The sequence below is a fragment of the Salmo salar genome, chromosome 06 (genome assembly GCF_965601325.2).
Source record: "Salmo salar chromosome 06, fSalSal1, whole genome shotgun sequence".
Lineage (NCBI taxonomy): Eukaryota > Metazoa > Chordata > Actinopteri > Salmoniformes > Salmonidae > Salmo > Salmo salar.
The window spans coordinates 25,658,480-25,682,743 of record NC_138296.1 but is presented as its reverse complement, the minus strand read 5'-3'; the positions used below and the strand labels follow the sequence as shown (position 1 = coordinate 25,682,743).

At 46.9% G+C, this 24,264-nt stretch overlaps 1 protein-coding gene across 1 annotated transcript in view; it reads right to left on the bottom strand.

The window, feature by feature from the left end:
- LOC106606702 (cytoplasmic phosphatidylinositol transfer protein 1) overlaps positions 1-24,264 on the bottom strand; it is a 120,322-nt gene that overhangs the window by 4,835 nt on the left and 91,223 nt on the right. The window contains exons 3-8 of the mRNA XM_014203058.3: positions 23,609-23,697; positions 21,927-21,934; positions 18,556-18,627; positions 12,560-12,658; positions 3,318-3,473; positions 2,243-2,306 (exon numbers count right to left, since the gene is read on the bottom strand). Of these exons, the coding sequence (XP_014058533.3) occupies positions 2,243-2,306; positions 3,318-3,473; positions 12,560-12,658; positions 18,556-18,627; positions 21,927-21,934; positions 23,609-23,697 (488 nt within the window). The remainder of the gene's footprint in view (positions 1-2,242; positions 2,307-3,317; positions 3,474-12,559; positions 12,659-18,555; positions 18,628-21,926; positions 21,935-23,608; positions 23,698-24,264) is intronic.

Genomic DNA, 24,264 nt, shown 5'->3' with positions numbered 1-24,264 from the left:
CTGGGGTTGATTGAGCTTGCCTGTTGCATTGGAACCAATAAAAAAGTATTGGAAATACAAACCCTGCCCTTCTGGCCCTCCAGACAGGCTAAAGCAAACGCTTAAGGTATTTTAAACACTGTAGTATTGAACTCAAGTCTTGTTGCAGTGTACCTTGTGTTTGACCATCCTGGCCACACAGATCCATTTTATAAACCTTTTGCTCATGTTGAAACAGTGAAGCAAATCACTGAAACACTGAAGACATGCTTAGACAAGAAATTCTCAGACTAAAAACATCATACAAAATAATGGTTATTAACACAAATCAATGCTTGAATAGATGAGTTACTGATATTTTGAGATCGCTTTCAGGAAACAGACAAATGAACACAAACTCAAATATACAGATAGTAGATAGTAGCAGTGCTTGGTGCTGTGGCCTAGGTCCTACATTAGGCAGAGTGAAGATCATGGTCACATAGAAGTAGATAGTAGCTATGCGCCAGAGGCTGGTCTAGCAGGTAACTGGGCCGCTGCAGCATATACACGTCACCCCTCAGAGTGGGTAAGAATCCTGGCCCCAGCACTAGTCTGCATCTCCCTCCCTCTCCATCTCCTTACTCAATAAAATACAAATACTATGAAATATACTGCTCAAAAAAATAAAGGGAACACTTAAACAACACAATGTAACTCCAAGTCAATCACACTTCTGTGAAATCAAACTGTCCACTTAGGAAGCAACACTGATTGACAATAAATTTCTCATGCTGTTGTGCAAATGGAATAGACAACAGGTGGAAATTATAGGCAATAAGCAAGACACCCCCAATAAAGGAGTGGTTCTGCAGGTGGAGACCACAGACCACTTCTCAGTTCCTATGCTTCCTGGCTGATGTTTTGGTCACTTTTGAATGCTGGCGGTGCTTTCACTCTAGTGGTAGCATGAGACGGAGTCTACAACCCACACAAGTGGCTCAGGTAGTGCAGCTCATCCAGGATGGCACATCAATGCGAGCTGTGGCAAGAAGGTTTGCTGTGTCTGTCAGCGTAGTGTCCAGAGCATGGAGGCGCTACCAGGAGACAGGCCAGTACACCAGGAGACGTGGAGGAGGCCGTAGGAGGGCAACAACCCAGCAGCAGGACCGCTACCTCCGCCTTTGTGCAAGGAGGAGCACTGCCAGAGCCCTGCAAAATGACCTCCAGCAGGCCACAAATGTGCATGTGTCTGCTCAAACGGTCAGAAACAGACTCCATAAGGGTGGTATGAGGGCCTGACGTCCACAGGTGGGGGTTGTGCTTACAGCCCAACACCGTGCAGGACGTTTGGCATTTGCCAAACGTGACAGAGTCTGGAGACGCCGTGGAGAACGTTCTGCTGCCTGCAACATCCTCCAGCATGACCGGTTTTGCGGTGGGTCAGTCATGGTGTGGGGTGGCATTTCTTTGGGGGGCTGCACAGCCCTCCATGTGCTCGCCTGAGGTAGCCTGACTGCCATTAGGTACAGAGATGAGATCCTCAGACCCCTTGTGAGACCATATGCTGGTGCGGTTGGCCCTGGGTTCCTCCTAATGCAAGACAATGCTAGACCTCATGTGGCTGGAGTGTGTCAGCAGTTCCGGCAAGAGGAAGGCATTGATGCTATGGACTGGCCCGCCCATTCCCCAGACCTGAATCCAATTGAGCACATCTGGGACATCATGTCTCGCTCCATCCTCCAACGCCACGTTGCACCACAGACTGTCCAGGAGTTGGCGGATGCTTTAGTCCAGGTCTGGGAGGAGATCCCTCAGGAGACCATCCACCACCTCATCAGGAGCATGCCCAGGCGTTGTAGGGAGGTCATACAGGCACGTGGAGGCCACACACACTACTGAGCCTCATTTTGACTTGTTTTAAGGACATTACATCAAAGTTGGATCAGCCTGTAGTGTGGTTTTCCACTTTAATTTTGAGTGTGACTCCAAATCCAGACCTCCATGGGTTGATAAATTGGATTTCCATTGATTATTTTTGTGTGATTTTGTTGTCAGCACATTCAACTATGTAAAGAAAAAAGTATTTAATAAGATTATTTCTTTCATTCAGATCTAGGATGTGTTGTTTAAGTGTTCCCTTTATTTTTTTGAGCAGTGTATATATTTAAAAAATGTAATGATAATAATAATATATATAAACACACAGTATAAACAAGCTAGCTCACATTTGAGCGTACATGTCAACTAACTGGGACAGAGACAAGACGCGACGCAACCTCACCAATCCACTCATCCACCCAGGCAAAGGCTTGTCTGTGTCCTAGGAGCAGGACATCACGGATAACCTGAGGACGGAGAGAGAAGGAGAAGGAAGGTAAAGAGGGAGAGTGAGAAAGAAAGAAAGAAAGAAAGAAAGAAAGAAAGAAAGAAAGAAAGAAAGAAAGAAAGAAAGAAAGAAAGAAAGAAAGAAAGAAAGAAAGAAAGAAAGAGGGTGAGAGAGAGAAAAGTGAGCGAGAGAGAAAGAGAGAGCGAGAAAGAAAGAAGGGTGGACAGGAAAGGAAGTTAGAAGAATTAGTGAGAGGACAGGTGATCAGAGAGGAAAGGAAGTTAGAAGACTTAGTGAGAGGACAGGTGAGTCAGAGAGGAAAGGAAGTTAGAAGACTTAGTGAGAGGACAGGTGAGTCAGAGAGGAAAGGAAGTTAGAAGACTTAGTGAGAGGACAGGTGAGTCAGAGAGGAAAGGAAGTTAGAAGACTTAGTGAGAGGACAGGTGAGTCAGAGAGGAAAGGAAGTTAGAAGACTTAGCGAGAGGACAGGTGAGTCAGAGAGGAAAGGAAGTTAGAAGACTTAGTGAGAGGACAGGTGAGTCAGAGAAGAAAGGAAGTTAGAAGACTTAGCGAGAGGACAGGTGAGTCAGAGAGGAAAGGAAGCTAGAAGACTTAGCGAGAGGACAGGTGAGTCAGAGAGGATGAACTTTAAGAGTTGTTCTCTGTCTTTCCTCCACCAGTTAATGTTAGCCATGTGTGTCCCTATATGAGTAATGCTGTGTGTGTGATGTCAGGGAAAGAGACCCTCAGGCAAGGAGAGGGACAGCTCAGAGGGGGAACAGGGGTATAGGTAGGTGTGGAGGGGGCTAAATTGAATTGAAGGGAGAGGAAATGGATGGCTGACCAAGTTATATTGGGAGAGGGCAAGAAGTGAAGAACGCCAGTGTGTTTTTGCCTGTGTGTCCCTGTCTGTGTGTGTGTGTGTGTGTGTGTGTGTGTGTGTGTGTGTGTGTGTGTGTGTGTGTGTGTGTGTGTGTGTGTGTGTGTGTGTGTGGATACAGAAATGGTGGGTAGACATAACTGGACTGACCTTGTGTACAAACTGCTCCACCCGTGTCTGAAGACCCCACACCTCGAACTTGACTGTCACCAGTTTGTAGGAGCACATGATGGGTTCCTGGTTGTCGATCCAGCCCTCCTGTAGAACACCCCGGTCTGTCTTCTCTGATTTAAAGTACCGCAAGTCCTACAGGGAACCATGGAAACACAGTATGGACAGGATTAAAGCTACAGTCCGGGATTGGTACATCCAATGTTGGACTTCTTTTGACATAGTGACATTGAAGAATATAACTTTCACATACCTCATGAGCTTAGTGCCACTGTGTCACCTCATTGTTATGTCTCTATACAGGAATGCAATTCAATTCCGACCCAATGAGTTTTGCAGAAAACATCCTGACAAGTATGAATGAACCATGTTTTCTTTGTCCAGCAGTCCAGCAGAATGGATGGTAGGTACCAGGTGGGTACAAGTCTCATGGAGAGCTCAGCCTGGAGCAGCCCGCTCGGGGGGGGGGGGGGTTCTCGTTACAAACAGTACCCATTATGCATGAATTAATCACACTTCCCTGGGGGCTCATTATACTGTAATGCTCATTAGCAAGGTCAGGTATCTCAGTGTTGGGATGGTGAGAAGGGATGCGTCTCACACACACACACGTACACACACACACGTACACACCCACGTACACACACATGTACACACACACACACACACACATGTACACACACACACATGTACACACACACACACATGTACACACACACACACACACACACACACACACACACACACACACACACCACACACACACACACACACCACACACACACACACACACACACACACACACACACACACACACGCTATGCACAGGAGGAGAAACTTGAAGGCATTTTACGTGATTGCAGATGAGACGCGTGATAAAGTTAGGTTAGGTTGGGTCAAAGGTGTGTGGGGGGTGTTTCATGATCATGTGACCTTACCAGGAGAGAACTCTGGGCCCTTGTTATGGAGTAAGGACTAGATGGTATACAGAATTGACTTTATGTAGCAGGTTAGGAGAACTTACACAGCAGGATAGGATAATTAACCTAGCAGGTTAGGAGAACTTACGCAGCAGGATAGGATAATAACCTAGCAGGTTAGGAGAACTTACGGAGCAGGATAGGATAATTAACCTAGCAGGTTAGGAGAACTTACGCAGCAGGATAGGATAATAACCTAGCAGGTTAGGAGAACTTACGCAGCAGGATAGGATAATAACCTAGCAGGTTAGGAGAACTTACGCCGCAGGATAGGATAATAACCTAGCAGGTTAGGAGAACTTACGCAGCAGGATAGGATAATTAACCTAGCAGGTTAGGAGAACTTACGCAGCAGGATAGGATAATAACCTAGCAGGTTAGGAGAACTTACGCAGCAGGATAGGATAATTAACCTAGCAGGTTAGGAGAACTTACGCAGCAGGATAGGATAATAACCTAGCAGGTTAGGAGAACTTACGCAGCAGGATAGGATAATTAACCTAGCAGGTTAGGAGAACTTACGCAGAAGGATACGATAATGAACCTAGCAGGTTAGGAGAACTTACGCAGCAGGATAGGATAATTAACCTAGCAGGTTAGGAGAACTTACGGAGCAGGATAGGATAATTAACCTAGCAGGTTAGGAGAACTTACACAGCAGGATAGGATAATTAACCTAGCAGGTTAGGAGAACATACGCAGCAGGATACGATAATTAACCTAGCAGGTTAGGAGAACTTACGGAGCAGGGTAGGATAATAACCTAGCAGGTTAGGATAATTTACACAGCAGGACAGGATAATTAACCTAGCAGGTTAGGAGCATTAGGTTAAGGTTAGGACAACGGTTAGGTTTAGGGTTAGTGGAAATGCTACAATTCTCCCCGAAACGACCAACAAATTTAGATGTTGACGATTTATGCGTCACTTTCGTCAGTAGCTGCATACCGCCTAGCCACAAACTAGTTATGGCCTAGAACCTAGAGTATTTTTTTTTATGTTGGCAGGAAAACCTCTGTGCTTTGAGCACATTACCAAGTTATACAGTTGAAGTTGGAAGTTTACATACACTTAGGTTGGAGTCATAAAAACAAGTTTTTTAACCACTCCACAAATTTCTTGTTAACAAACTATGGTTTTGGAAAGTCGGTTAGGACATTGGAGGGCCAGTAGGAGGGACTCTTTCCTCTGGTCTAAAAAATATCCCAATGCCCCGCCCTGTGTAGGGTGCCGTCTTTCAGATGGGACGTTAAACGGGTGTCCTGACTCTCTTTGGTCACTAAAGATCCCATTGCACTTATTGTAAGACTAGGGGTGTTAACCCTGGTGTCCTGGCTAAATTCCCAATCTGGCCCTCATACCATCACGGCCACCTAATCATCCCCAGTTTACAATTGGCTCATTCATCCCCCTCCTCTCCCCTGAAACTATTCCCCAGGTTGTTGCTGTAAATGAGAATGTGTTCTCAGTCAACTTACCTGGTAAAATAACGGTAAAATAAAATTTAAATAAATAAATAAACATCGACTTTGTGCTTGACACGTCATTTTTCCAACAATTGTTTACAGACAGATTATTTCACAATTCCAGTGAGTCAGAAGTTTACATATACTAAGATGACTGTGCCTTTAAACAGCTTGGAAAATTCCAGAAAATGATGTCATGTCTTTAGACACTTCTGATAGGCTAATTGACATAATTTGAGGTGTAGCTGTGGATGTAGTTCAAGGCCTACCTTCAAACTCAGTGACTCTTTGCTTGACATAATGGGAAAATCAAAAGAAATCAGCCAAGACCTCAGAAAACAATTGTTGACCTCCACAAGTCTGGTTCATCCTTGGGAGCAATTTCCAAATGTCTGAATGTATCACGTTCATCTGTACAAACAATAGTACACAAGTATAAACTCCATGGGACCACGCAGCCGTCATACCGCTCAGGAAGGAGACGCGTTCTGTCTCATAGAGATGTATGTACTTTGGTGCCAAAAGTGCAAATCAATCCCAGAACAACAGCAAAGGACCTTGTGAAGATGCTGGAGGAAACAGGAACAAAAGTATCTATATCCACAGTAAAACAAGTCCTATATCGACATAACCTGAAAGTCCGCTCAGCAAGGAAGAAGCCACTGCTCCAAAACCACCATAAAAAAAGCCAGACTACGGTTTGCAACTGCACATGGGGACAAAGATCATACTTTTTGGAGAAATGTCCTCTGGTCTGATGAAACAGAAATATAACTGTTTGGCCATAACGACCATTGTTATGTTTGGAGGAAAAAGGGAGGCTTGCAAGCCGAAGAACACCATCCCAACCGTGAAGCACGGGGGTGGCAGCATCATGTTGTGGGGGTGCTTTGCTGCAGGAGGGACTGGTGCACTTCACAAAATAGATGTCAACATGAGGAAGGAAGTTAAAGCTTGGTCGCAAATAGGTCTTCCAAATGGACAATGACCCCAAGCATACATCCAAAGTTGTGGCAAAATGGCTTAAGGACAACAAAGTCAAGGCATTGGAGTGGCCATCACAAAGCCCTGACCTCAATCCTATAGAAAATTTGTGAGCAGAACTGAAAAAGCATGTGCGGGCAAAGAGGCCTAGAAACCTGACTCAGTTACACCAGCTCTGTCAGGAGGAATGGGCCAAAATTCACCCAACATATTGTGGGAAGCTTGTGGAAGGCTACATGAAACGTTTGACCCAAGTTAAACAATTTAAAGGCAATGCTACCAAATACTAATTGAGTGTATGTAAACTTCTGACCCACTGGGAATGTGATGAAAGCAATAAAAGCTGAATTAAATAATTCTCTCTACTATTATTCTGACATTTCACATTCTTAAAATAAAGTGATGATCCTAACTGACCTAAGACAGGGAATTTTTACTAGGATTCAATGTCAGCAATTGTGAAAAACTGAGTTTAAATGTATTTGGCTAAGGTGTATGTAAACTTCCGACTTCAACTGTATATCATTGTTCTGGTATAATGTGAATATGTCACAACATCCACAGAAGGTGGCGCCTCTCCTCGGTCGAGCGGCGCTCGGCGGTCGTCGTCGCCGGCCTACTAGCTGCCACCGATCTGTGTTTCAGTGTCTATTAGTTATGTCTGTTTTTTGTTTGCACCTGTTTTGTGTTTGTCATTAGTGGGGGGGGTATTTAGTCTGTCTGTGTTTAGCTAGGATTTGTGCGGGATTGTTCGTTGTTACGTGTGGTGTTACTTATATTATATAGGCATTAGGGTTGCCGGGCTGCGCCCCGTCTGCCTTTTGAGCGGAGCTTCTTTTTGTCATTTTTCCTGACTGTTATGCTCCCAGCCATATGTGGAACTTACCCGTGGATTTATTAAATTAAGATTGTTCCAACGGACCTCAGTCTCCTGCGCTTGACTCACTCCTTAAACTGTTCATTCCGCTCGTGACAGAATCCCGCACCACTTATGGAGTCAGCAGGGACAGGAACATTGTCAATGGAGGAACAAGTCGGCCAACATGCCAGCCTCCTCCAGCGACTGGGCACGGCCATGGACCAGGTGCTGACCCGATTGGAGAGCTGGGAGCGAGTCGCTCCATCACCCCCACCAGGAACAATTCATCACCCTGCGCCCCTACCGAATCCAACCGAACCCAGTACAAGCGGGATACGGATAATGGCTCCCAGGGTGTTCGATGGGACGGCCGCTGGGTGCAAGGGGTTTTTGCTCCAGTTGGACCTGTACCTGGCGACCGTCCGGCCCTCTCCCTCCGATGAAGAGAGGGTGAGCGTCCTCGTCTCGTGGGCCCAGACTCAGCAAAGGACAACTACCCAGAGTTCGCTCGCCGCTTCCGGGCGGTATTCGATCATCCCCCGGAGGGCAAGGCGGCGGGCGAGCGATTATTTCATCTGAGGCAGGAGACGAGGAGCGCTCAGGACTTTGCGCTGGAGTTCCGGACTCTAGCCGCCGGATTGGGGTGGAATGAGCGGGCCCTGATTGACCACTACAGGTGTAGTCTACGTGAGGACGTCCGCCGGGAGCTGGCTTGCCGGGACCATACCACCACTCTGGACCAGTTGATTGATTTATCCATCAGGCTGGACAACCTGCTAACTGCCCGGGGACGTTCCGATCGGGGCCTATTCATTCCACCTCCCATCCCTCCTGCTCCAACGCCCATGGAGCTTGGAGGGACCGCTGCTTGGAGGGACCGCTGTCCCTGCGCATTCTTTTCTAAGAAGCTGAGCCCGGTGGAGCGCAACTATGATGTGGGGGACAGGGAGTTGTTAGCTGTGGTCAAAGCTTTGACAGTGTGGAGACATTGGCTTGAGGGGGCACGTCATCCTTTTCTCATCTGGACCGACCACCGTAACCTGGATTACATCCGGGCAGCGAGGAGACTGAATCCTCGTCAAGCCAGGTGGGCCATGTTCTTTATGAGGTTTCAGTTCACCCTTTCGTACATTCCGGGTTCTCGGAACCGGAAGGCCGACGCACTGTCACATCTCTACGACACCGAGGAGCGGACCATCGATCCCACTCCCATACTCCCGGCGTCCTGTCTGGTGGCACCGGTGGTGTGGGAGGTGGATGCGGACATCGAGCGGGCGGGTCGACTCGAACCCACTCCACCTCAATGTCCCGCGGGTCGGAAGTTCGTTCCGCTGGGTGTTCGTGATCGTTTGATCCGATGGGCCCACACTCTACCCTCCTCGGGTCACCCTGGGGTGGAACAGACAGTGCGAGGCCTGAGGGGGAAGTACTGGTGGCCCACCTTGGGAGAGGATGTAACACACTATGTCTCTTCCTGTTCGGTGTGCGCCCAGTGTAAGGCTCCTAGGCACCTGCCTCGAGGGAAATTACAGCCCCTCCCCGTTCCACAACGACCTTGGTCTCACCTCTCGGTGGATTTCCTTACGGATCTCCCGCCATCTCAGGGAAATACGACGATCCTGGTTGTTGTGGATCGGTTCTCGAAGTCCTGCCGTCTGCTTCCGTTGCCCGGTCTTCCTACGGCCCTACAGACCGCGGAGGCCCTATTCACCCACCTCTTCCGGCACTACGGGGTGCCCGAGGATATCGTATCTGATCGGGGTCCCCAGGTCACGTCCAGGGTGTGGAGGTCGTTTATGGAGAGGCTGGGGATCTCGGTCAGCCTGACCTCGGGTTTCCACCCCGAGAGTAATGGGCAGGTAGAGCGCATTAACCAGGATGTAGGCAGGTTCCTGCGGTCATATTGCCAGGACCGGCCAGGGGAGTGGGCGCGGTTCGTACCCTGGGCTGAGATGGCCCAGAATTCTCAGCGCCACTCCTCTACTAACCTGTCACCCTTCCAGGTCGTGTTGGGGTATCAGCCGGTCCTGGTGCCATGGCAACAGAGCCAGACAGAGGCTCCTGCGGTGGAGGAATGGGTCCAGCGCTCTAGGGAGACCTGGCATGCGGTCCAGGAGTGTATAAAGAAGGCTGGAGAACGACACAAAGAGAGCGCTGACCGCCACCGCAGTGAAGCCCCCGTGTTTAACCCGGGGGATAGAGTCTGGCTCTCGACCCGGAACCTGCCCCTCCGCCTGCCCTGCCGGAAGCTGGGTCCACGATTTGTAGGGCCATTCAAAGTCCTGAGGAGAATAAACGAGGTGTGTTATAGGTTACAACTTCCTACATATTACCGTATTAACCCCTCGTTTCATGTGTCTCTCCTCAGGCCGGTGGTAGCTGGTCCGCTGCAGGACGCTGAGGTGCGGGAGGCCCCCCCGCCCCCCCTGGACATCGGAGGGGCCCCGGCGTACACAGTCCGGGCCATCTTGGACTCCCGACGTCGGGTGGGGTGCCTGCAGTACCTCGTGGACTGGGAGGGGTACGGTCCAGAGGAGAGGTGCTGGGTCCCGGCGAGGGACATTCTGGATCCAGCCATGTTGCGGAATTTCCACAACCTCCGCCCGGATCGCCTGGCGCCTCGCCCTCCGGGTCGTCCCCGAGGCCGGCGTCGGCGCGCTGCGGGACCCGCGCGTCAGTGGAGGGGTACTGTCACAACATCCACAGAAGGTGGCTGCCACCGATCTGTGTTTCAGTGTCTATTAGTTATGTCTGTTTTTTGTTTGCACCTGTTTTGTGTTTGTCATTAGTGGGGGGGTATTTAGTCTGTTTGTGTTTAGCTAGGATTTGTGCGGGATTATTCGTTGTTACGTGTGGTGTTACTTATATTATATAGGCATTAGGGTTGCCGGGCTGCACCCCGTCTGCCTTTTGAGCGGAGCTTCTTTTTGTCATTTTTCCTGACTGTTATGCTCCTAGCCGTATGTGGAACTTACCCGTGGATTTATTAAATTAAGATTGTTCCAACGGACCTCAGTCTCCTGCGCTTGACTCACTCCTTAAACTGTTCATTCCGCTCGAGACAGAATAGGTCTGAATTAGGGTTGCAAAATTCCAGCAAGTTCCCCAAAATTCCCAGGTTTCTGTAATTCCTGGTTGGAATATTACAATTTATTTGTTTATTCCCTCCTGATTCCAGGATTATTCCAAACAGGATTTCTGGAAAATCTGAGAATTTGGGCAAATTTACCAGAGTTTTGCTTTCCTAGCTTAATGTAATAGTATGACCATCTGTCAAAATCATCTCTTTGTAGGTACATTTGAACAATGCCAGGTGAAACCTTACTGCAGTTGGCAACATATGAGACTAAGTCTATGCTCTCCTGAACACAGCAGGTATCAGGGATCTAAAAATGGCTCAGATCAAATCAAATATACTTAAATAGGCTGGTTGACATTATATTGTATTCCAGGAAAAAGGATGTGGTGGCTAGGGCATCAATTCCCATCCTCTGGTCAAACATAAAAGACAGATCCATTGCTGTCCACCTGACTCTAATAACAGACATGGGATAACCCCCCCACCCCCCTCCACCACACACACACACACACACACACACACACACACACACACACACACCACACACACACATACACACACACACACACATATGGAGAGGCAGTTAGCCAGCTGTGATCAGAGGAGTGAGAAGCTGTAAGAGGCTGTTTGAGGAAGATAACACCATGTATTCCTCCATCCCTCCACCCCCTTCCCTCCATCCACCCCTACATCAACCCTCCCTGGGGCTTGTGAAGAGGGAAGAACGGAACGTGACGGAGAGCAGGGATACAGCGGTGAACATGGTAAATGGCAGCCATGACCAGCTAGAGGTCTCTCTCTCTCTGATGAAACTAGCAGCTAGCTGACCCTCAGGGCTGAGAGGAGAGATATGACCAGCTAGAGGTCTCTCTCTCTGATGAAACTAGCAGCTAGCTGACCCTCAGGGCTGAGAGGAGAGATATGACCAGCTAGAGGTCTCTCTCTCTCCGATGAAACTAGCAGCTAGCTGACCCTCAGGGCTGAGAGGAGAGATATGACCAGCTAGAGGTCTCTCTCTCTGATGAAACTAGCAGCTAGCTTACCCTCAGGGCTGAGAGGAGAGATATGACCAGCTAGAGGTCTCTCTATCTGATGAAACTAGCAGCTAGCTGACCCTCAGGGCTGAGAGGAGAGATATGACCAGCTAGAGGTCTCTCTCTCTGATGAAACTAGCAGCTAGCTGACCCTCAGGGCTGAGAGGAGAGATATGACCAGCTAGAGGTCTCTCTCTCTCTGATGAAACTAGCAGCTAGCTTACCCTCAGGGCTGAGAGGAGAGATATGACCAGCTAGAGGTCTCTCTCTGATGAAACTAGCAGCTAGCTGACCCTCAGGGCTGAGAGGAGAGATATGACCAGCTAGAGGTCTCTCTCTCTGATGAAACTAGCAGCTAGCTGACCCTCAGGGCTGAGAGTACAATGAGCAAATGAGATATGAGAGAAATAGGGATTTGTATACACTCTTAGAAAAAAGGATTCCAAAAGGGTTCTTCGGCTGTCCCCATAGGAGAACCCTTTTTGGTTCTAGGTAGAAGGGTTCAACCTGGAACCAAAGTAGTTCTTGGAACCAAAAAAGGGTTCTTCAAAGGGTTCTCCTACATGGTCAGCCAAATAACCCTTTTAGGTTCTAGATAGTGCAGTTTTTCTAATACTGTATTCTCTTAGATATTCTGTTATCACCCTCTTACACTTTTTCTGACTTTGTGAAACGACCAGGTTTCTAGCACCGAGAGTTCACTCCCCCCCCCCCCCCAGTATTGGAAAACGATGGCAAATTGTGACTGTCGATGTCCACTGCTGCTGAAACAGTGACTTGGGATTCCTAACCCTTGACTTCTAACCTTTGACCTCCTCACCTCAGACTCCTTGTAGTAGCGCTCTGGGATCTCGTCGTAGGCGATATCCACTAAGCACACCTCTATCTCCTCCTCCCCTTTGGGCTCGCTGTCAAAGATCTGAGGGATAGAGAAAAAGAGATGGGCATGTCATTTTAGAGAAAGAGAGAGAGAAAGAGAGAGAGAGCAAGAGAGAGAACATAATCAACTGTTCTCCAAGTCTAAGATGTAGGGACACCCATGATGAGGACGTTGTATTTCAGCTATGTAGATATCAGTGATCATATGAGTGAAGCTTAATGAACGGTAATTCCCACAGCAGCCACTAGGTGGAGCTCTGATGTTTCGGTAAATTGAGAGAGCGAGCACTGCATGATACTGATCGGCCAGAGCTGCCAATCATATAGAGAATCACATTGTTTGAAGTGGGATAGCGAGGCTTTTAACAGTTATGAATGCTTTACTCCTTTCCCCATTAAAGCCATGAGACCTCGTCAGGTGACAGGTGCTTTCGCCAGGAGGATACATTTAGCTAATTTAGCAGGGAGAAAGAAACAGGAGACAGAGCTGGTGCAGTAATAACCTCCTTGAAATAGTTGAATAATCTGGACAAAAATCCATCCATTACTGACATCAATGTATATTCATCTACCAACCTTTGCATGATAAGTAGACTGGGAGGATGAAAAACTGAACTGAGTAATGATGTCTTTGAGAGTAGAGGAAGTAAGCCTTGGGAAATTGAGGCATTGATGGGATGAATTTAAAATTCAGCAAATACATACTTTAGTCTCAGGAATTAAGTCAGGGTCGTGTTCATTTTGCACCAAACACAAGAAAATCAGCTGAAGCAGGGAGGGATTACCTGGAAATGTCCAATAAGAAACTTTTATATTCTTTTGTCTATAGCAAAACGTTTTAAAACGGTTTCCGTTATGTCCTAATGAACACGACCCAGGACAGACAGGATCATTTTTATTATATGACATGATGTAAATGTTGTGGAATGGTAATGTGAATGTGTCCCCCACCAGGAAATGAGGTTCAGTGGTGAGAGGAACAAGAAGCAACAGTCCCTGTTTAAAGGACTGTATCAGACACGCAGACAGACACACAATATCTCCCTATATCTTATTTCCTTTCTATCTTGCACCCCCTTCTCTCCTTTCTCTGGTTGTCTGAATATCAGTCCTTCATACTGTAGTGAATTCAAATCTGTAGCCAAGGAGCTGTAGGCAATCATCCCTTTCTCCCTGACACACCAACTCTCACAAAAAGAAGATGCAGCAGGTGAATGTGGCTGGAAACAACTGTTGACTGCATCTCAAATGGCACCCTATTGCCTATGCAGTGCAGGGCTCTGGTCAAAAGTAGTGCACTACTTAGGGAATAGATTGTCATTTGAGATGCAGATATGTAACAGAGTAAGACCTTGGTGTACTATGGATGTCCTTGACATGTCCTTCAAACCAGAAGAAGAGTAAACCCATTGTGTAACATTAAGCAATGGGCATCAAATAGCAAGCCCAACCAAAATGCAAACAGTTGTTTCCAGCCGCGTTCAGCTGCTGCATCTTCTTTTTGGGAGAGTTGGTGTGTCAGGGAGAAAGGGATGATTGCCTACAGCTCCTTGGAGGCCTGGGCCCTATCACAGAGGTATATGATATAAACTCTCCTATCACAGAGGTATACGATATAAACTCTCCTATCACAGAGGTATATGATATAAACTCTCCTATCACAGAGGTATATGATATAAACTCTCCTATCACAGAGGTATATGATATAAACTCTCCTATCACAGAGGTATATGATATAAACTCTCCTATCACAGAGGTATACGATATAAACTCTCCTAACACAGAGGTATATGATATAAACTCTCCTATCACAGAGGTATATGATATAAACTCTCCTATCACAGAGGTATACAATATAAACTCTCCTATCACAGAGGTATACAATATAAACTCTCCTATCACAGAGGCATATGATATAAACTCTCCTAACACAGAGGTATACGATATAAACTCTCCTATCCCATAGGTATATGATATAAACTCTCCTATCACAGAGGTATACGATATAAACTCTCCTATCACAGAGGTATATGATATAAACTCTCCTATCACAGAGGTATACAATATAAACTCTACAAACACAGAGGTATACAATATAAACTCTACAAACAGAGGTATACGATATAAACTCTCCTATCACAGAGGTATATGATATAAACTCTCCTATCACAGAGGTATATGATATAAACTCTCCTATCACAGAGGTATATGATATAAACTCTCCTATCACAGAGGTATACGATATAAACTCTCGTATCACAGAGGTATACGATATAAACTCTCCTATCACAGAGGTATATGATATAAACTCTCCTATCACAGAGGTATATGATATAAACTCTCCTAACACAGAGGTATACGATATAAACTCTCCTATCACAGAGGTATATGATATAAACTCTCCTATCACAGAGGTATATGATATAAACTCTCCTAACACAGAGGTATACGATATAAACTCTCCTATCACAGAGGTATACGATATAAACTCTCCTAACACAGAGGTATACGATATAAACTCTCCTATCACAGAGGTATACGATATAAACTCTCCTATCACAGAGGTATACGATATAAACTCTCCTATCACAGAGGTATACGATATAAACTCTCCTAACAGAGGTATACGATATAAACTCTCCTATCACAGAGGTATACGATATAAACTCTCCTATCACAGAGGTATACGATATAAACTCTCCTATCACAGAGGTATACGATATAAACTCTCCTAACACAGAGGTATATGATATAAACTCTCCTAACACAGAGGTATATGATATAAACTCTCCTAACACAGAGGTATACGATATAAACTCTCCTATCACAGAGGTATATGATATAAACTCTCCTATCACAGAGGTATATGATATAAACTCTCCTAACACAGAGGTATACGATATAAACTCTCCTATCACAGAGGTATACGATATAAACTCTCCTAACACAGAGGTATACGATATAAACTCTCCTATCACAGAGGTATACGATATAAACTCTCCTATCACAGAGGTATACGATATAAACTCTCCTATCACAGAGGTATACGATATAAACTCTCCTAACAGAGGTATACGATATAAACTCTCCTATCACAGAGGTATACGATATAAACTCTCCTATCACAGAGGTATACGATATAAACTCTCCTATCACAGAGGTATATGATATAAACTCTCCTATCACAGAGGTATACGATATAAACTCTCCTATCACAGAGGTATACGATATAAACTCTCCTATCACAGAGGTATATGATATAAACTCTCCTAACACAGAGGTATACGATATAAACTTTCCTATCACAGAGGTATATGATATAAACTCTCCTATCACAGAGGTATATGATATAAACTCTCCTATCACAGAGGTATACGATATAAACTCTCCTATCACAGAGGTATACGATATAAACTCTCCTAACAGAGGTATACGATATAAACTCTCCTATCACAGAGGTATATGATATAAACTCTCCTATCACAGAGGTATACGATATAAACTCTCCTATCACAGAGGTATATGATATAAACTCTCCTATCACAGAGGTATACGATATAAACTCTCCTATCACAGAGGTATACGATATAAACTCTCCTAACACAGAGGTATATGATATAAACTCTCCTATCACAGAGGTATATGATATAAACTTTCCTAACACAGAGGTATACGATATAAACTCTCCTATCACAGAGGTATACGATATAAAAAGGATGAAAGGAAAAAGAGAATTGAAAGAGAGATGGGAATGGTAGAAATGATCAACCACCACACACCGCCTTTACCCCACAGTTATCCATATTTTTTTACCTTTATTTAACTAGGAAAGTCAGTTAAGAACTAATTCTTATTTACAATGACAGCCTAGGAACAGTGGGTTAACTGCCTTGTTCAGGGGCAGAATGGCAGATTTCTACCTTGTCAGCTCAGGGATTCAATCTAGCAACCTTTCAGTTACTGGCCAAACGCTCTAACCACTAGGCTACCTGCCGCCCCAATGCATAAATCCATATCCAACTTGATTTGATATGCTCCAAATTGAAAGGCTAGAGAAAGAACCACTTACACTTGACTTGGAGGCCTGGGCCCATATTCATAAAGCCTCTCAGAGTTGGAGTGCTGATCTAGGATCACTTTTGACTTTTATAAATTAGATCACATGAACAAGGGGGACCTGATCCTAGACCAGCACTCCTACTAAAGATGCTTTATGAATATGGGCCCTGAAGCCCATAGACTGAATAGTAATCTCATTGATCTTAGTGAGGGAGAGGCTAGCCAATGAAATAAACGTGCATTCTGATGAGTTGGCTGGGGCAATTAGCAGGCCATTGTGAATATATTAGACCAGTGTTCTTATTCATCCCAGCATCCCCTGTTCTGACTCCACCCACTCGTTTAGAAGTGAGAGACAGAAAAAGATGAGACTGAATGTTGTATGTGGCATTCAAGTGCACACACATGACCCCTCACAAACACACACATGACCCCTCACAGACACACACCATGACCACTCACAGACACACACCATGACCCCTCACAGACGCACACCATGACCCCTCACAGACGCACACCATGACCCCTCACAGACGCACACCATGACCCCTCACAGACACACACCATGACCCCTCACAGACACACACCATGACCCCCTCACAGACACACACCATGACCCCTCACAGACACACACCATGACCCCTCACAGACACACACCATGACCCCTCACAGACACACACCATGACCCCTCACAGACACACACCATGACCCCTCACAGACATACACCATGACCCCTCACAGACACACAACATGACCACTCACAGATACACACCATGACCACTCACAGACACACACCATGACCACTCAGACACACAACATGACCACGCACAGATACACACCATGACCATGCACAGACACACACCATGTCCACTCACAGACACACACCATGACCCCTCACAGACACACACCATGACCCCTCACAGACACACAACATGACCACTCACAGATACACACCATGACGATGCACAGACACACACCATGACCCCTCACAGACACACACCATGACCCCTCACAGACACACAACATGACCACTCACAGATACACACCATGACCACTCACAGACACACACCATGACCACTCACAGACACACAACATGACCATGCACTGACACACACCACTCACAGACACACACCACTCACAGACACACACCATGACCACACACAACATGACCACTCAGACACACACCATGACCTCTCACAGACACACAACATGACCACTCACAGACACACACCATGACCACTCACAGACACACACCATGACCATGCACTGACACACACCACTCACAGACACACTCCATGACCACTCATAGACACACACCATGACCCCTCACAGACACACACCATGACCACTCACAGACACACACCATGACCACTCATAGACACACAACATGACCACTCACAGACACACACCATGACCATGCACTGACACACACCACTCACAGACACACACCATGACCACTCACAGACACACACCACGACCAGTCACATATACACACCATGACCCCTCACACACACCATGACCACTCACAGACACACACCATGACCCCTCACAGACACAGACCATGACCATGCACAGACACACACCATGACCATGCACAGACACACACCACTCACAGACACACACCACGACCAGTCACATATACACACCATGACCCCTCACACACACCATGACCCCTCACAGACACACACCATGACCATGCACAGACACACACCATGACCATGCACAGACACACACCATGACCCCTCACAGACACACACCATGACCATGCACAGACACACACCATGACCCCTCACAGACACACACCATGACCATGCACAGACACACACCATGACCCCTCACAGACACACACCATGACCATGCACAGACAACCATACTGACATTGTCATTGCTGCCTTTGTTGTCCTCATACTTGGTCTCTATGTGAATGGAGAACTTTGGCAGAAAGGAACACTAGAGAAGAGGAGAGAACAGCAAGAGATTACACACAGAATAGAGACACATTAAGACAATATTTTGACTTGGTATGTCTCAGTCCCAAATAGTAATAATGATTATACCTTCCTCCACATGCCCCCATGGTTAGTCAACTATCCCTCATACCTTCCTCCCCGTCCCCCCATGGTTAGTCAACTATCACTCATACCTTCCTCCCCGTCCCCCCATAGTTAGTCAACTATCACTCATACCTTCCTCCCCGTCCCCCCATGGTTAGTCAACTATCACTCATACCTTCCTCCCCGTCCCCCCATGGTTAGTCAACTATCAGTCATACCTTCCTCTCCGTCCCCCCATGGTTAGTCAACTATCACTCATACCTTCCTCTCCGTCCCCCCATGGTTAGTCAACTATCACTCATACCTTCCTCCCCGTCCCCCCATGGTTAGTCAACTATCACTCATACCTTCCTCCCCGTCCCCCCATGGTTAGTCAACTATCACTCATACCTTCCTCCCCGTCCCCCCATGGTTAGTCAACTATCACTCATACCTTCCTCTCCGTCCCCCCATGGTTAGTCAACTATCACTCATACCTTCCTCCCCGTCCCCCCATGGTTAGTCAACTATCACTCATACCTTCCTCCCCGTCCCCCCATGGTTAGTCAACTATCACTCATACCTTCCTCCCCGTCCCCCCATGGTTAGTCAACTATCACTCATACCTTCCTCCCCGTCCCCCCATAGTTAGTCAACTATCACTCATACCTTCCTCTCCGTCCCCCCATGGTTAGTCAACTATCACTCATACCTTCCTCCCCGTCCCCCCATGGTTAGTCAACTATCACTCATACCTTCCTCCCCGTCCCCCCATGGTTAGTCAACTATCACTCATACCTTCCTCCCCGTCCCCCCATGGTTAGTCAACTATCACTCATACCTTCCTCCCCGTCCCCCCATGGTTAGTCAACTATCACTCATACCTTCCTCTCCGTCCCCCCATGGTTAGTCAACTATCACTCATACCTTCCTCCCCGTCCCCCCATGGTTAGTCAACTATCACTCATACCTTCCTCCCCGTCCCCCCATGGTTAGTCAACTATCACTCATACCTTCCTCCCCGTCCCCCCATGGTTAGTCAACTATCACTCATACCTTCCTCCCCGTCCCCCCATGGTTAGTCAACTATCACTCATACCTTCCTCCCCGTCCCCCCATGGTTAGTCAACTATCACTCATACCTTCCTCCCCGTCCCCCCATGGTTAGTCAACTATCACTCATACCTTCCTCCCCGTCCCCCCATGGTTAGTCAACTATCACTCATACCTTCCTCCCCGTCCCCCCATGGTTAGTCAACTATCACTCATACCTTCCTCCCCGTCCCCCCATGGTTAGTCAACTATCACTCCTACCTTCCTCCCCGTCCCCCCTAGGATAGTCAACTATCACTCATACCTTCCTCTCCGTCCCCCCATGGTTAGTCAACTATCACTCATACCTTCCTCCACATGCCTTCATGGTTAGTCAACTATCACTCATACCTTCCTCTCCGTGCCCCCATGGTTAGTCAACTATCACTCATACCTTCCTCCCCGTCCCCCCTAGGATAGGCAACTATCACTCATACCTTCCTCTCCGTCCCCCCATGGTTAGTCAACTATCACTCATACCTTCCTCCCCGTCCCCCCATGGTTAGTCAACTATCACTCATACCTTCCTCTCCGTCCCCCCATGGTTAGTAAACTATCACTCATACCTTCCTCCCCGTCCCCCCATGGTTAGTCAACTATCACTCATACCTTCCTCTCCGTCCCCCCTTGGCTAGTCAACTATCACTCATACCTTCCTCTCCGTCCCCCCATGGTTAGTCAACTATCACTCATACCTTCCTCTCCGTCCCCCCTTGGCTAGTCAATCATCAATCACACTGCTCTCACCATAGGCTTTGATTAGATTAACTCTTTAACACCGCAATTACAATAAAGGTCAATAGATCTCCAGTTACATGATGGTATGAGTGAGTGAGTGTGTTTCTGTACGTGTGTGTGTTCGTATGTGTCTTTAGAATAGAGAGAACGGGAAGGAATGAATAGGTCCACAGTGCAGCAGCATGGGGTGGGGCCCAGGCTATAGGCTTGCTGCAGGAGGTTGTGTGTCTGTGTGTGTGTGTGTGCGCGCTTTTCTAGAGCGAGGGTGTGTGTGTTCACCTTATCTTCATCTGAACCAACATTATCTTCAGCACATCCATCCCTTTTGTTTGTTTAAAAGAACATCTCCTGTCCTACAAAACGGAGGCAGGAGACGCCTTCAATCCCTCCACTTCAACAGAGCCGTTTGGCATACTACACCCAATCTACTGACACAAGGTTAAGTGCATTGTGTAACCGAGCAGCTCTCCTTTAATAATTTCAGTAAAGGCCCATACATGAATGAGGCTGTGTCCCAAATACCATCCTATTCCCTATGTAGAGCCCAGAGGACTCTGGTCAAAAGAAGTACAGTATATAGGGGAAAGGGTGCCATTTAGGACGCAGTCTGAGGTAGTAGAAAATAAATCCTCAATGGCTAAATATAGAACCAGAACAATAGATAAAGCTGTCTGTAAAACTCATTTAAATATTATAGGCTAATTAAATGATATTTCATATTGAAGTCCCTTTAATGACATTCAAAGCTTAATCAAATTGAGCTTGTTGCTTTACAGCAGAGTCTAAGCTATTACATGAACATATGGAATTGTTTTAAGATGGTCATACCAAGGATAATTTAGCTATTATATTTGGAATTTAAGGACCCACACAGCATTGCCATGGCATTGTATTGCTGCTCTGTACATCTCTGAGTGTTGTCTGGGGGAACCATTCACTGATTCAAAACAGAGATGGAATTCCACAGGAATAAAAGGTTTCATACTCTTCTGTCCGTCATCGGAGCGCACACTCACCTAACCCCTGACTTCTGGCAGACTGCTCTGCATGTCTTCTGCTAGTTTCTTTATTTAACTAGACAGTTAAGAACCAATTCTTATTTACAATGACTGCCTACCCCCCCCCCCCCCAGCCACACCCTCCCCAAACTCGGACGACACTGGGCCAATTGTGCACCGCCCTATGGGACTCCCGATCACGGCCGGTTGTGACACAGCCTGGGAACTAACCAGGGTCTGTAGTGACACTTCTAACACCGCAATGCAGTGCCTTAGACCGCTGCGCCACTCTGGAGGCGTAATGAGGTGTGTGTGTGTGTGTGTGTGTGTGTGTGTGTGTGTGTGTGGGGGGGGGGGGGGGGGGAAGGAACATCAGTGGGATACTCACAGTGTACTCTGCGTCACAGCAGGAGAAGAATCCAGGACCAGAGAGAGATGGAGAGAGAGAGTGAAAGAGGGGAGGGAGTTAAACAAGAGGAAAGAGAGAGAGAGAGAGAGAGAGAGAGAGAGAGAGAGAGAGAGAGAGAGAGAGAGAAAGATGGGAGGGAGTTAAACAAGAGGAGAGATGAGAGAGAGAGAAAGAGTGAGGGGGAGTGAAAGAGGGGAGGGCGTTTAACAAGAGGAGAGAGAGAGAGAAAGAGGAGTGAAACAAGAGAAGAGAGGGAGAGAGAGCATCATGTGTTAAGAGGACACCTGAGAAGGACAACAAGGAGCAGCAAGAGCTTGCTTTCTTTTAGAGCTCTCTAATAATATGACCCTCTCATCATGTCATACTCCATCACTCCCTCCATCCCTCCCAACAAGCTATTGGGATTCTTCTCTCTGAGGAAGATAATAATGTGTGTTTTCGTGTGTGTGTGTGTGTGTGTGTGTGTGTGTGTGTGTGTGTGTGTGTGTGTGTGTGTGTGTGTGTGTGTGTGTGTGTGTGTGTGGTAGGGGGATGAAGCTGGGGAGTAAGTTGGGTCTGAACAGATATAGAAGGTTGAGAACAGATAGAGCTCTTAGTCAGTCCAGTCCTAACTAGCCAGCCAGGACAAATAGTCCCTGTGCCCGCACCTCTCTGATTCAGAGGGCTTGGATTAAATGTGGAAGACACATTTGGGTTGAATGCATTCAGTTGTACAACTGCCTAGGTATCCCCTTTTCTCCTTTCCATTATCAGACACACTGTACTGTCCTGTACTGCTCTTCCCCTCAGGGATAAGAGGGACCAGAACAGAGAGAGAGACTAATAGTGATTAGAGGTGTTACAGTGTAATGGTCCTAGGAGTGGTTACCTGTGATGGTGTAGGTAGTAGTGTAGAGGTGTTACGGTGTAATGGTCCTAGGAGTGGTTACCTGTGATGGTGTAGGTAGTAGTGTAGAGGTGTTACGGTGTAATGGTCCTAGGTGTGGTTACCTGTGATGGTGTAGGTAGTAGTGTAGAGGTGTTACGGTGTAATGGTCCTAGGAGTGATTACCTGTGATGGTGTAGGTAGTAGTGTAGAGGTGTTACGGTGTAATGGTCCTAGGAGTGGTTACCTGTGATGGTGTAGGTAGTAGTGTAGAGGTGTTACGGTGTAATGGTCCTAGGAGTGGTTACCTGTGATGGTGTAGGTAGTAGTGTAGAGGTGTTACGGTGTAATGGTCCTAGGAGTGGTTACCTGTGATGGTGTAGGTAGTAGTGTAGAGGTGTTGCGGTGTAATGGTCCTAGGAGTGGTTACCTGTGATGGTGTAGGTAGTAGTGTAGAGGTGTTACGGTGTAATGGTCCTAGGAGTGGTTACCTGTGATGGTGTAGGTAGTAGTGTAGAGGTGTTACAGTGTAATGGTCCTAGGAGTGGTTACCTGTGATGGTGTAGGTAGTAGTGTAGAGGTGTTACAGTGTAATGGTTCTAGGAGTGGTTACCTGTGATGGTGTAGGTAGTAGTGTAGAGGTGTTACAGTGTAATGGTCCTAGGAGTGGTTACCTGTGATGGTGTAGGTAATAGTGTAGAGGTGTTACAGTGTAATGGTTCTAGGAGTGGTTACCTGTGATGGTGTAGGTAGTAGTGTAGAGGTGTTACAGTGTAATGGTCCTAGGAGTGGTTACCTGTGATGGTGTAGGGGTAGTAGTTCCAGGCCTTCTCTGTCACATAGAAGATTTTAGGGACCACTGCCCTGGCCCAGCTAGGGAGCTTACTGAAAGAGAGAAAATAAGACAAGTGAGCTGAATGAAATAAGGGAGGGGTGGAGTGAAGAAAAGAGAGAAGCAAGGGAACGAGGGATGATAAGAGACAAGAAGAGGGGAGAAGTAGAGGTAAGGTGGAGTGATAGCACAGTGAGAGAGAGAACAGCATCAAGCAGAAATGAGAGAAGACATGACATCCATCTGAATCATAGACCTGAACCCTTCCACCCCTTGCTACCCCTTCCTCCCTGTTAGACCCTATACAGTAACTGGCGCCAGCTGTGAGGAGACTGCTGGGTGGCCATTGTGGCTCAAAAGTCTGTAGATTATGTTGATTTTACTGGGCAACCTGCAGCAAAAAGGAGAGAACACAGCCAGGGGTTTTCTCATTCAGAACTAAAGGAACCTCTGTGACCATCATGGTCTGATGGTCTGACCTTGTAGCCAATCAGGGAGAACCCATTCAAGAATGTCCTATCAAACCCCTAACCAGAGAACCAGGGCTGAAAGGATGCGCAGCAAAGATGTCTGCTGCTGTGATGCTGAGCTGGATGCTTTTATTTTGGAAAAGTTTGGAA